Source organism: Bufo gargarizans, chromosome 2 (genome assembly GCF_014858855.1).
Source record: "Bufo gargarizans isolate SCDJY-AF-19 chromosome 2, ASM1485885v1, whole genome shotgun sequence".
Taxonomy (NCBI): Eukaryota; Metazoa; Chordata; class Amphibia; order Anura; family Bufonidae; genus Bufo; species Bufo gargarizans.
The window spans coordinates 546,099,615-546,115,046 of NC_058081.1; the positions used below are offsets into that span (position 1 = coordinate 546,099,615).

The 15,432-nt window shown below is 41.4% G+C and overlaps 1 protein-coding gene across 1 annotated transcript in view; it reads right to left on the reverse strand.

Moving 5' to 3' along the window:
- Positions 1-3,905: 3,905 nt before the first annotated feature.
- LOC122926656 (sulfotransferase 2B1-like) overlaps positions 3,906-15,432 on the reverse strand; it is a 118,836-nt gene continuing 107,309 nt past the window's right edge. Inside the window, exon 7 of the mRNA XM_044278097.1 lies at positions 3,906-4,024. Within this exon, the coding sequence (XP_044134032.1) occupies positions 3,906-4,024 (119 nt within the window). The remainder of the gene's footprint in view (positions 4,025-15,432) is intronic.

Consider the following 15,432-nt stretch of genomic DNA (forward strand, 5'->3'; position numbering starts at 1 on the left):
ACGTAGGACTGTTGTATTATTGCCATGTACATATTTTATATGTCTGGCAATCGGTGTATCTTTCCCTGTCTCTATTGAGCTCATATGGCCTGAAATACCGCGCCTCAATTCCTGGATAGTTTTGCCCACGTAAATTTTGGGACATGGACACGATGCTATATATCTATAACTCCTTTTGTCTTGCAGGTGATCAATTGTCTAATCACATATTCCTTTCCATCACCAGGGTTTGTGAATTTTTTTATGCGTGGGACGTATTTGCAAAAAGAGCAATCCCAAAAAAAATCCCAAAAATACTGATCCACAGTATTTTTCTCTAATCTGACTTTTTCCGATTCCTTTTTCTTTCAGGTGGCTGTGTACTATGTCGGAATATTTATTCTGTCTCCGATTGACAGTCTTTATTATTTATGTGAATAAATTAAAATCCGTAATAAAGGAGATTCTAACTTATTATCATAAATATCAAGCTAAAACAAGCTCGTGATCTGCGTTGAATTGAAGACAAAACCCAGTTACAGACAAAATATATATGTAATTTATTAATACAATTTATAGTGCAAAATAATATATATAATAAAATTGGCGATAATAAAATTCAATCAATGATATGCAAAATAGTGATAAAGACAAAAATAATTGAGAACATATATATACACAATTATGCCTTCTTATAATAATACCCCTCAATTATATTTAACATCAATTTAATACTTGATTTCTCTCAGCCGACAAATGTCCGATTAAACCCAAATCTGGTTTATCTTTTATCTATATAAATATATATATATTATCAACCATACTGGTCTAGAACTGAATTCAATTCCTTGGAGATAATACCGTGTTTTCACTAGTATATTTTCAATCTCCCTGTATTGGATTAATTTTCAGGATGATGCTGCAGGTACACCCCAATCTTATTCCAAAACAGATACTATAGACAAAGTATGGTTAATTGAATATATATATATAGATATGTATTATATTAATTAATTATCCTATAAAATATAGGTAAGGTTATACTATACCAAAATGTCAGCTAGCAGAAATCAGTTTCAATGGTTCTAAGATGGCTGCCTCCAATGACTGAAAAGGTGGTCAGGGCTGGATCTGGTCTTTTGAAGATGGTCAGAGAGAGAGCTAGAGATCGATCCTTTCTGTCAGCCCATACCATCTTTTTATCCTATCTTAGAAAGGGCTTGGCCAAGTTTTATCATTAACTAGTGACCTCACTTTATAATCAATATAACCTCCCTCTAGTATTTTACCCTAACACTAGATGGCACTAGTATTCCATACAAAAATCGAACCACTCGCTTATTTCTCTTATTTTATACTAGCAATGAATGTTATCTAAGGTTTCAGACAAAACCTTGAGAAGATCTTGAATAGACAATGACTTTTATACTTAGTCAACCACCTTGTTTATCCTTAAATCTTTTGACCAGACCTAATTAATTCAAGATAAACAGGGCTATCTCAATTCATTGTTCTTGGAAGAGACAGGGTTTGTTCATGATCACCTGTGTCCACATTTCTCCATTCAAGAAAACCTCAAGGAAAGAAATAATTAATTTGTGTGTTACACTGAGAGAGATTCTAAAAATGACAGAGGAATTTGTACCTCGTTTCTACTCTTAAAACTGAATATAGCTATAAGGACCATACTCTTATATATATACTATATATTCAGTACGCCTATTAAAATTGATAATATAAAATCAATCTACTCCTACATTGATTAATATAAAAACCACAAAGAAAGATTAGAGTCTTTCTATTCACTAAAAATCATCAGAACTCAGCACATTTCTAATACATTGTCTTATCTAGGCAATTACATTTCATTAGACCTTGGGACATCTCCTTCTCACAAAAACAGACTTAGGTAAACACTTTGGTACATATCGTAAACCTTAGGTTAGCAATTTCAGAGTAAAAAAAAAATCCTGAATTCACTCTGCCTTTTAAAATAAGACAAAATGGTTGTCCCTTAGGGTCATGTCCATACTCTTATATAGGCCTTATACTTATGGACTTTATTCATACCCAAAAGTTCTGACACTAGATAGTCTTTTAAGTTGGAACCTCTTCTATAAGTAAAGCTTGGATTGACGGTAAGTACTTCTCTAAGATCTCTCTCTGTCTGTAAAATATGCCAGTATTTTTGCAAGATACAGTATATCTCTCTATTATACCCATCAAACGTTCCAATACATTGAATGGTCTCATTTTTCTTGTGCCTTGTGCCTATTTGTGCCTTTCGCTCTATTGTAGGCTCTTTTTAAAGGGGCTGCAGGGTAGCCTCTTTTTAAAAAAATTCTCATAGAGATGTCTGCTCTCTTTTTCAAAGGTTGTTTCATCAGAGCAATTTCTACGAGCCCTCAAATATTGGCCTGTAGGTATTCCTCTCTTAAGTGGCGGAGGATGCCAACTCATCCAATGTAGGTAACTATTAGTGGAAGTTGGTTTTCTGTATACCTCGGTACCAAGATGTCCATTATCCATAATTCTTATTTTCAGATCAAAAACACAATTTCTCTATCCTGTAGTTCATACATAAATCTTATTTCTATGTTATTGTCATTCAACACCTGGGCGAATATTGACATATTCTCATCGATATTAGATTATGTGGAAAAGGAGGAAAAGCAAAAGAAGGGCTCCCACCTGTAGGGCAGGAGAGCGGTGGGGTTGGAGAAGTGGGTACAGCCCCTTTTTAAAGGTGCATTAAAGGTGCTGTGCAGCCATTAGCAATGAAGACTATCTATACAGGTGAAACTCGAAAAATTAGAATATCATGCAAAGTTCATTTATTTCAGTAATGCAACTTAGAAGGTGAAACTAACATATGAGAGACTCATTACATGTAAAGCGAGATATTTCAAGCCTTTATTTGTTATAATTTGGATGATTATGGCTTACAGCCTATTAAACCCCAAAGTCTCAATTTTGAGGTACCCTTTGCTCAGGGGGTATGGATAGATGTGACACTTTGAGCCTAGAATATTGAACCCAGTCACAAAATTTTAATTTTAAGCTGCATTAATGCAATTCCTTTTAATTTGCATTACTGAAATAAATGGATTTTTGCACGCTTTTCTAATTTTTCGAGTTTCACCTGTACAGTGCAATCTTCATTATTAAATGAAAGGCAGCTGTGGGCTAATTGGCTGCGTGGTTCTTCACCCCAGCCCAGCTGGAACCCACCCGCAGCATGGCCGCTCTGTGTGTCTGTACCCTAGGGCAGAGTGACCTGGGTATGCTTGATTTATAGCGATTTGTGATGCATTAATTCATAACTAATAGAATTTCTTGTGGAACTTTGGAGAACCTGCCAAATCGAAAAAAAACATCACTAATCTCTAGTCATCAACAGTAAGTGGATATACAGAAGGGGGGGAAACCAACTGCAAGAATGCAGTGGAAATTATTAGTGCTAATTCTGGATTGTTCCACAGTGTAACAAACATCAAAATATGGCTAGACTCCCAGCCAAACCAAAGTCCTGGCTTATGCACACTATATCCATTCTCTGATGCACACTATATCCATTCTCTGATCCACTGATGAATAAGGCCATGCTTGACATATGGGGTTTGTTGCCATCCTTGAATTACAGATAAAATAACAAGTCCACATTTATATATTCACCAGTTTTAATCTGATAAATATTCAGCAATCATTTAATAAAACTGCAACATTAAGATATTCGATACATATGGCCAACTTCCCTTTTAGGAAAATTTGCCCCAAAACCCCAGATGCATCTATTTTTCTTGTTACAGACACTAGCCTTTTCTTTTTTTTTATGGACAAGGTCTCAATTTATGGACATTTGGCAACCTTTGGTAAAACATATTTAATCATGCAGGCACTTTTTTGCAAAAAAATATGCCATAACTTTATGAAGATTGTTCCCAGAAAAATGTTATGTTAATGTCTTTCATCTTCTCTTGGTAGACTTTATCGAAGTACTCACTTTGAGCTACTGTAAAATGGTTCTTCCAATCACCAGATATTCCTGCAATGATAAGAACATCTTGAATTATTAGTCTGGTTATCTACAGAATTATTAGTCTGCTTATAGAATGCCTTTATAGAATAATATTGATTTTCAGAATTGCCTTCTCGGGCTCCATAAGAAAGTGTGTTTCTGTTTTTTCTAGTTCCAAGTATTTTTTCCAAATTGTTACAATGTGCAGAATGCATTTATATAGGACTAAAGGTCCCTTTATACGAGACGACAGAGCAGCAGATTATCATGACGGAAGCATTCCTTCCCAACAATCTGCTACTCGCTGGTGGAGGAGACCCTGCATTTACATACAGCGATCTCCTCCAAAGTATGGGGAGCTAATGCCATTGCTCTTCCCCATACTGACTCATTGTTTGCCGACAGCAGATCGTGTTTACACATCGTGATCTGCTGCCAGCAGATGACTATTTTTGTGTGTGCGCAAACAATCATGTTGCTTCACTCGTTCATCCAGTAATTGGCGGTACAGTTACACTGCCGATAATTGCTAACAAATGTTCCTATGAATGTTAGCGATTATCTTAAGATTCTTGGTCCATTTAAAGGGCTCCATAAACCTTGAAGCAGGGGTGCACCACCAATGAGGCTAGGTGAGGTGATCGCCTCAGACAGCACATATATGGGAAAGAGGGGGGCAGAGGGAGGGCAATGGGCAATGAGCGCTTTCATTGTGGCAAAGGTGTTAGGTAAAGAAATTAGCATTGTTGGGGGGGGGGGCTCCATTTCAGTTTTCGCCTGAGGCAGCAGAAAAGCTATGTGCACCCCTGCCTTGAAGTAGCCATATCATAGTAGCTACAGATTTCTATTGAGCCTACTGTACTCCCTATGACTGTATACTATGACAGAAAAAAGTTATACTATATTCCGTAGTTGCTATTGCCTAGAAGTTAATATATCAAAATATAGCAACCTATGGAGCACCATATAGCAGTAAACCTAGTGTCTAGATAATTCAGATTTTTTTTCATTACAGAACTCAACTTAATTTGGTGAATGTTGAAAAAAGCTATTTAAAATTAACTAAACTATATACATATTTGTCAATGCAGACAATCGGATAGGGAGGTTGCTGGTGACAGATTCTCTTTAAATTAGGAAAAAAACTAATTTATCCTGAAAACAAATGAGATGTTCTAGAGTTACAAATATAGAAAAAAAATCAAAATAATATGCCCACTGGAATAGTGACGGCTAAAATGCATATTCGGGTGCATCCACATAACCGTATGTATTTTGTGGTCCACAAAACATGGATCCGCCAAAAATACAGATGACGTCTCTGTGACATCTGTGTTGCATCGGTTTTAAGCAATGCCTATCGTTGTCTGCAAAATGGACAAGAATAGGGCATGTTCTATCTTTTTTGCAGCGCTACGGAACAGACATATGGAAGCAGACAGCACACAGTCTGCTGTCCACATGTTTTGCAGACCCATTGAAATGAATGAGTCTGCATCCTACCTGCCAAAAATATGGATTGGATGCGTATCAAAAATATGGTCATGTGAATAGGGCCTTATGGGGCATATAATTAGACAGCCCTTGATCTATAAGGATTATACACATACGTGGAGGTATTGTAACCATAACAAATAGTAGAACCAACTTACAAACCTATTATCATTGAGTGCTATTAAGAGATTTGCTAAAGATATTACCATGTTGTTTTATTGTTATTTTCCATTACCTGTCCAGACCCATTCATTTCTATGGGGCTGTGCACATGAGCGGTGATTTTCACGCATCACTTGTGCGTTGCGTGAAAATTGCAGCATGCTCTATATTGTGCGTTTTTCACGCAATGCAGGCCCCATAGAAGTGAATGGGGCTGCATGAAAATCACAAGCATCCGCAAGCAAGTGCGGATGCGGTGCGATTTTCACGCATGGTTTCTAGGTGACAATCGGGATGGGGACCCGATCATTATTATTTTCCCTTATAACATGGTAATAAGGGAAAATAATAGCATTCTTAATACAGAATCCTAAGTAAATTAGGGATGGAGGGGTTAAAAAAAATATATATTTGCCTCACCTCATCCACTTGTTCACTCTGCCCAACTCGTCTTCTTTCTTCTTCTTTGATGACCTGGGAGGAAAAGGACCTTTGGTGATGTCACTGCGCTCATCACATGGTCCATCAAAGAAGAAGAAAGAAGACAAGCCGGGCTGCGCGAATAAGTGTATGAGGTGAGTTTATTTTTTTATATATTTTTTTAACCCCTCCATCCCTATTTTACTAAGCATTCTGTATTAAGAATGCTATTATTTTCCATTATAACCATGTTATAAGGGAAAATAATAAAATCTACACAATACCTAACCCAAACCCGAACTTCTGTGAAGAAATCCGGGTTCGGGTCTGGGTACCAAACATGCTGAGTTTTCTCACGCGTGCGCAAAACGCATTAAAACTGGGCCCATTTCTGTTCAATATATTTATTAATGATCTTGTAGAAGGCTTGCACAGTAAAATATCAATTTTTGAAGATGACACTAAACTGTGTAATTAACACGAAAGAGGACACTATTCTGCTACAGAGGAATCCGGATAGATTGGAGGCTTGGGCAGATACAGTAAGTGGCAGATGAGGTTTAACACTGGCAAATGTAAGGTTATGCACATAGGAAGGAATAATGCAAGTCACCCGTATATACTAAATTGTAAAACACTGGGTAACACTGACATGGAAAAGGACCTAGGGATTTTAGTGAACAGCAAACTAAGCTGTAGAAACCATTGTGAGGCTGCTGCCAAGGCCAATAAGATAATTGGTTGAATCAAAAGGGGCATAGGTGCCCGTTATGAGAACATAGTCCTGCCACTTTAAAAAATCACTAGTCAGACCACACACGGAGTTCTGTGTACAGTTCTGGGCTCCTGTGAACAAGACAGACATAGCAGAGCTGGAGAGAGTACAGAGGAGGGCAACTAAAATAATAACTGGAATGGGGGGACTCCAGTACCCTGAAAGATTGTCAAAATTAGGGTTATTCACTTTAGAATAAAAGACGACTGAGGGGAGATCTAATAACTATGTATAACTATATCAGGGGTCAGTACAGAGATCTATCCCATCATCTATTTATCCCCAGGACTGTGACAAGGGGACATCCTCTGCGTCTGGAGGAAAGAAGGTTTGTACACAAACATATAAGAGGATTCTTTACGGTAAGAACAGTGAAACTATGGAAGTCTCTGCCTGAGGAGGTGGTGATGGTGAGTTCACTAAAAGAATTAAAGAGGGCCCTGGACGTATTTCTGGAGCGTAATAATATTACAGGCTATAGCTACTAGAGATGGGTTGTTGATCCAGGGAGTTATTCTGACTGCCGGATTGGAGTCGGGAAGGAATTTTTATTACCCTTTAAGTGGGGAAAATTGGCTTCTACCTCACAGTTTTTTGTGTGTTTTTTTTTTTGCCTTCCTCTGGATCAACTCGTAGGATAACAGGCTGAGCTGGATGGACAGATGTCTTTTTTTGGGCCTTATAAACTATGTTACTATGTAACATAAGCTGGTTGAGGTGCTGTACATTGAATATATGTATGTAGTGCAGTAAATCTAATGTATTATGTGTCACTTGTGCAGGGGGTGGGAGACTAGGGGCCCACCGGGAGATTCCCCTGTACCTCTGTGGGCCAGTCTGAGCCTGTATCCGGCCCTCACACGCGACGCCCGTGTGAAAGAGGCCTAAGGCCTCTTTCACACGGGCGTCATGTTTTTTGCCCAGATAAGAGGCGGGTGCGTTGCGGGAAAATGCACAATTTTTCCGCGCGATTGCAAAACATTGTAATGCGTTTTGCACTCGCGTGAGAAAAATTGCGCATGTTTGGTACCCAAGCTTGGGATTGATGTTCTGAAGATTGTATTATTTTCCCTTATAACATGGTTATAAGGGAAAATAATAGCATTCTGACTACAGAATGCATAGTATAATAGTGCTGGAAGGGTTAAAAAAATAAAAAAGTTAACTCACCTTATCCTCTTGATCGCGTAGTTCCCGGTCTGTTCTTTACTAGCTGTGGGCTAAATGACCTGTGGTGACGTCAGATCACATGCTCCAATCACATGGTCCATCACCATGGTGATGGAGCATGTGATCTGACATCACCACAGGTCCTTTAGCCCACAGCTAGCAAAGAGCAGACCGGGAACTACGCGATCAAGAGGATAAGGTGAGTTAACTTTTTTATTTTTTTAACCCTTCCAGCACTATTATACTATGCATTCTGTAGTCAGAATGCTATTATTTTCCCTTATAACCATGTTATAAGGGAAAATAATACAGTGAATAGACTGTCACCTAGAACCCATGCGTGAAAATCGCACCGCATCCGCACTTGTTTGCGGATGCTTGCGATTTTCACGCAACCCCATTCACTTCTATGGGGCCTGCATTGCGTGGATTATCGCACCGCAACGCACAAAGAGGAGCATGCTGCGATTTTCACGCAACGCATAAGTGATGCATGAAAATCACCGCTCATGTGAACAGCCCCATAGAAATGAATGGGTCAGGATTCAGTGCGGGTGCAATGCGTTCAACTCACGCATCGCACCTGCGCGGAATACTTGCTCGTGTGAAAGGGGCCTAAGAGTTGTACCATTACAGAGTTTTTTGCACAATAATGCCTCATTCGCATATCAGTGTTTTGGTCAGTGATTTCCATCAGTGATTGTGAGTCAAAACTAGGCTTGGAGCCTCCACAGACATAAGATTTGCACCTGTTCTGTGTTTAGACTTGCACCTGGTTTTGGCTCAAAATCACTAATGGAAATCACTGGCCGATCACTGATGTGTGAATGAGGCATAAGTGTGCATAGTTTGAGCATTTTCACCCGTTTAGGCCACTTTTTTCAGTGAGTTTTTGTCTTTTTGTGCATGGAATGTGCCAATTTATTTTGTTGGTAACATTCTTTTGCACCTGGCAGCTTCTGTGTCACATGGTCTGTTGTGGGTGCGGCCCACAGCTTTATCCTACCTCACAGTGCATTGGTGATACCACTATGGAGGCATGTGAGAGCCTGGCTGTGAGTTGCTTCTGACCCTGTTCACACACCATGGACAGTTGAGTGGTAGGACCCCATGCGTGCTGAGACACCGTTACGTGGTGCATGAGGGGCTCCAATATGTTCTTGACTGGAATATATTGGCAAAGTTCTCAGCTTTTAATATTGGCCTGAGGAATTAGCTAGTATTGTCGGTTGCGTATCATTTTGGTGCATTTTTTGCAGTGAATTGTGCATGTATTTTTGCATAATTAAAATGCTTTTAAACAAAGCTCTAGCATTGCCGTGTCCCACAACTTTTTTATTTTCCATTCTATGGAGCTATGTGAGGGCTTGATTTCTGCAGGACAAGTTTTTATTGCTACCATTTTGGGGTAATAAGACTTTTTGATCGCTATTTATTCTGTTTTTTTTGTGGAAAATAAGCAAAAAACAAGAACAACAATTCTGACCTTTTTTATAGCATTTATGGTGCAGGATACATTATGTGAAAATTGTACAGTGTGGATCGTTACACACACAGTGTTACCATATATTTGGTGGAATTCTATTTTTGTAATTTTTTTTCCATTAAAGTGGGAAAACCGGAATTAGATTTACCGGGAATTTTGTTTCCATGAAATCACCATGACGGCCACACGGGAGGTTGACCCATGACCTCTGTAGGGGCAGGAACAGAGAAGAGGTTAAATTGCCCCATCCCACCTCCATTCCCCAGTGTTTCATAGATTACTGAGTGCCAGAATCATAAGTAGAAATATATTCAAGGTATTACATCATACTCCGAAGAGGAGACACAAGGTATTACTTAATGCCAAAAAGAAAAAGGGGGGGGGGATACGGGCCGTCATGGTGATTTCATGGAAACAAAATTACCGGTAAGTCTAATTCCGGTTTTCCATTTCATCACCATGACGGCCACACAGGAGAATTATAAAATTATACATTTAGGGGGGCAACTGCTTGAAGGACCTTGCGTCCATAGGAAAGGTCAGAAGACCTGGATAGGTCTAAGCGGTAATGCCTGACGAAAGTGTGTATGCTAGACCAGGTGGCCGCCCTGCATATGTCATCTAGTGAAGCTCCTGCACTTTCTGCAAAGGTGGTGGAGACTGCTCTAGTAGAATGGGCCCGAACATTCATGGGTGGATCCAGGTTCTGAAGCTTGTAGGAGAGAAAGATGGTATCTTTAATCCATCGGGCAATGGATGACCTAGAGACCTTCGAACCCCTATTCTTTCCTGCAAACTGGATAAGAAGACTGTCAGATTTTCTAAAGTCTTTTGTGGCTTCCAGGTATCTCAGTACAGTGTGTCTGACGTCAAGAGTATGGAAGTCACTCTCCCTCTGGTTTCTTGGTTTGTCACAAAAGGATGGGAGGATGATTTTCTGACTTCTGTGGTAGTTGGAGACTACTTTGGGCATAAATCCCGGATCTAGTTTTAAGATGATTTTGTCGTCTGCGATGGTGAGATAAGGTTCTCTTATGGAGAGTGCTTGTATCTCTCCCAGCCGTCTGGCAGACGTAATGGCTATGAGAAATGCAGTCTTTAAAGAGAGTATTTTCATTGTGCAGTCTTCCAGGGGTTCAAAGGGAGGATGCATAAGTGAGTTAAGGACTACGTTTAGGTCCCAGGTAGGAGTACGGGATCTTATGGAGGGCCTCAGCCTGATTGCTGCTCTGATAAACCGCTTAATCCACCTATGATCAGCTAGACTGGTGTCAAAGAAGCTACTAAGTGCAGAGATTTGCACCTTCAATGTAGAGGGAGTAAGCCCCATCTCCAGGCCGTTCTGTAGGAAGTCAAGGATTTTCTGAATGTTAGGTTCCCTGAGGTTTGGTTCTGTTTCTTCAGACCATGAGCAAAACCTTTTTCATATTTTAAGGTATATTGCTGATGTCACTTTTTTCCGACAGTATTTCATTGTAGAAATGACTCTGTCAGAAAGACCTTGGTGTTTCAGTATGTCGACCTCAGGATCCAGGCTGGGAGCTTGAAGAACTCTGGGTGAGAGTGAAGGATGGGGCCTTGGTGAAGAAGGTCCCGGATAGGTGGTAACTTCCAGGGTTCCTCTATTGCTAGTTTCCGGAGTAGGGGGAACCAGCTATTTTTTGGCCAGAAAGGTGTGATCAGTATGATCAGTCTTCCCTTCCATGATTTTCTGGATTATTCTCGGGATCAGGGGGAGAGGGGGAAAGGCGTATGCCAAGCCCCAATTCCAAGTTAGTGATAGAGCTTTGATTCTCCAGGGGTGGTCTTTTGGGTTCAGCGAGCAGAATGTTCTTAGTTTTGCATTTTCTTTTGAGGCGAATAGGTCTATCGTAGGGAGGCCCCATCTCCTGGTTATCGTCTCGAACACTTCTTGTTTCAATGACCACTCTGAGTGGTCTATTTTTCGTCTGCTGAGGAAGTCTGCTTCCTAGTTCAGAGAGCCTTTCAAGTGGACTGCCAAAATGGACCTCACTTCTTTCTCTGCCCAGGAGAATATTTCTTCCACAATGCTCTGGAGTCTTTTTCAGTGTGTACCTCCCTGGTGTCTGAGGTATGAAACAGTTGTCATGTTGTCCGATAGGATCTTTACATGGCGGTTCTCTAGAAGCTCCCTGGCTGCATTCAGGCTCTTCCAGACAGCGTACAGTTCCCTGAAGTTGGAAGATTGATTGGACATTTCTTTCCCCCAGGAGCCCTGGTAGTATCGGTCCTCGACCTTTGCCCCCCAACCGGAGTTGCTGGCGTCCGTGAGGATTGTGACAGATGGGGTTCCCTTCCATGGGACTCCCCTGGACAAGTTTTTATCTACTGTCCACCAGGATAGGGATATTTTCACGGAGCTTGGGATCCGCAACCTGTGGTCTAAATATCCTAATTTTTTGTTCCGCCGGTTCAGAATCCAGCTCTGCATGACACGGTAATGTGCTTGAGCCCATTCTACTGAGGTGATGCAGGATAGGAGAGGGCTGTTCTTGGCGAATTACATCCAAGATACAGTCATTGCACAACTTTTTTGCATATCCCTCAGGTAATTTTTTTGAGCACGTTAAACAGCAGGAAGGCTTTTTAATCTTTTTATGAGCCTCATTAACCTGGGGATATGAAAAAATAAAAATGGAGGAGAGCCATCAGGGAAGCCGTGATGATTACCAAGCAAGTTAAGCAATTTAGGAAATAGAGGCCCCACCAGGGGAACTTATGGGAGGCGGTAAGGGGGCATCAGGCTCCAAAGAAACCTGTAGCTCAGGACCCGACATGCTGGGGGTACCAGTGGAATAACCGGTACTTACTCAGACCTGAGATCAGCGTCTGCCGTGTCTTTCCCACTTCATATACCGCTCCGTCCCATCCATGAAGACTTCCGGGTTGGTCACATGACCGGAAGCAGGCTCCGGATGAACCGGAACAAGTCCTCCTGATACCCCCAGCCCAACATAAGCACTCGTCCGCCGGCAGGCTGGGGAGCTTCCGCTGGAGCCAAGGTAGGAGACCATCCTAAAAAAGTAAAAATAAAAAGCAGCAGGGATAGTTTCCTCTTCATCTCCCTGACATGCAGGGAGACTCTTCTCTGGCCCTGGCCTGAGTACGGACAGGAACACTGGGGAATGGAGGTGGGAGGGGGCGATTTAACCTCTTCTCTGTTCCTGCCCCTACAGAGGTCATGGGTCAACCTCCCATGTGGCCGTCATTGTGATGAAATGGAAAAGGGTATTTTTTAACTTTATTTTACTCTTACTTTACTGTTTATTAGTCCCAAAAGGAGATTTGGACATGTGATCCTCTAATCGCTTCTACAATACACTTTACTACTTATGTAGTACAGTGTCTTATACTCAAAGTAGGATAGTGACAGGCAATCTCTTAGACTCTTGAACAAACGCGCTGCAGGTCCCAAACGTGAAGTGGGTTCTATTCACACAAGTCAACCAGAAAATAATGTGCGCCTGCCCGTGCTGCTTTCTCTACCCCTTAAGAAGCAAATCGTTTCACAATCACAGGTTTAAAGTTGGTGCAGGAAAATGGTGATGTTCATACAATCCACAGTCCTCTTTTTTTTTTAAAGACTCTGTGACAGACCAGAAGATCGCACCAATAGTGAAGCACCATCGACCACCTTACTATTAAAAGAATTTAGTTATACTCACAAACATCCATAAGTAAAAGGCACATCAGTAATGGACTCAATATGAACCACCGAACGGATGCTTTCTATAAGAGAGGGCTGTTCTTGGCGAATTACATCCAAAATACAGTCATTGCACAACTTTTTTGCATATCCCTCAGGTAATTTTTTTGAGCACGTTAAACAGCAGGAAGGCTTTTTAATCTTTTTATGAGCCTCATTAACCTGGGGATATGAAAAAATAAAAATGGAGGAGAGCCGTCAGGGAAGCCGTGATGATTACCAAGCAAGTTAAGCAATTTAGGAAATAGAGGCCCCACCAGGGGAACTTATGGGAGGTGGTAAGGGGGCATCAGGCTCGAAAGAAACCTGTAGCTCAGGACCCGACATGCTGGGGGTACCAGTGGAATAACCGGTACTTACTCAGACCTGAGATCAGCGTCTGCCGTGTCTTTCCCACTTCATATACCGCTCCGTCCCATCCATGAAGACTTCCGGGTTGGTCACATGACCGGGCCCCGGAAGTGACGTCATCAATAATTGACGTCGGTGTGCACGCACGCCGGCCGCTCCACTGCCCGCCCCACCGGGGGAAAGGAGGAATCATGCGGCCCGGAAGCAGGCTCCGGATGAACCGGAACAAGTCCTCCTGATACCCCCAGCCCAACATAAGCACTCGGCCGCCGGCAGGCTGGGGAGCTCCCGCTGGAGCCAAGGTAGGAGACCATCCTAAAAAAGTAAAAATAAAAAGCAGCAGGGATAGTTTCCTCTTCATCTCCTTGACATGCAGGGAGACTCTTCTCTGGCCCTGGCCTGAGTACGGACAGGAACACTGGGGAATGGAGGTGGGAGGGGGCGATTTAACCTCTTCTCTGTTCCTGCCCCTACAGAGGTCATGGGTCAACCTCCCATGTGGCCATCATTGTGATGAAATGGAAAAGGGTATTTTTTAACTTTATTTTACTCTTACTTTACTGTTTATTAGTCCCAAAAGAAGATTTGGACATGTGATCCTCTAATCGCTTCTACAATACACTTTACTACTTATGTAGTACAGTGTCTTATACTCAAAGTAGGATAGTGACAGGCAATCTCTTAGACTCTTGAACAAACGCGCTGCAGGTCCCAAACGTGAAGTGGGTTCTATTCACACAAGTCAACCAGAAAATAATGTGCGCCTGCCCGTGCTGCTTTCTCTACCCCTTAAGAAGCAAATCGTTTCACAATCACAGGTTTAAAGTTGGCGCAGGAAAATGGTGATGTTCATACAATCCACAGTCCTCTTTTTTTTTTAAAGACTCTGTGACAGACCAGAAGATCGCACCAATAGTGAAGCACCATCGACCACCTTACTATTAAAAGAATTTAGTTATACTCACAAACATCCATAAGTAAAAGGCACATCAGTAATAAAACACCCTCAGGATTCTTCCCGACCCGGGTTTCGCTCACGCTTCATCAGGGGCACCCCAAAACACATTGCCCAACTTCTCTTGAGTATGGCAATACCACATGTGTGACACTTTTTTGCAGCCTAGGTGGGCAAAGGGTCCCACATTCCAAAGAGCAGAGGGCATTTTTTACACATTTTGATTTCAAACTACTTCTCACGCATTAGGGCCCCTAAAATGCCAGGGCAGTATAACTACCCCACAAGTGACCCCATTTTGGAAAGAAGACACCCCAAGGTATTTAGTGAGGGGCATGGCGAGTTACTAGAATTTTCTATTTTTTGTCACAAGTTAGTGGAATATGAGACTTCGTAAGGAAAAAAAAATCGTAATTTTCCGCTAACTTGTGACAAAAAATAAAAAATTCTAGGAACTCGTCATGCCCCTCACGGAATACCTTGGGGTATCTTCTTTCCAAAATGGGGTCACTTGTGTAAAAAATGCCCTGTGAAATCCTAAAGGTGCTCTTTGGAATGTGGGTCCCTTTGCCCACCTAGATTAGAAAAAGTGTCACACATGTGGCATCACCGTACTCAGGAGAAGTTGGGCAATGTGTTTTGGGGTGTCTTTTTACATATACCCATGCTGGGTGAGAGAAATATCTCTCTAAAAGACAACTTTTCCCATTTTTTTAATACAAAGTTGTCATTATAGGGAGATATTTCTCTCACCCAGCATGGGTATATGTAAAAAGACACCCCAAAACACATTGCCCAACTTCTCCTGAGTACGGCAATACCACATGTGTGACACTTTTTTGCAGCCTAGGTGCGCAAAGGGGGCCAAATTCCTTTTAGGAGGGCATTTTTAGAC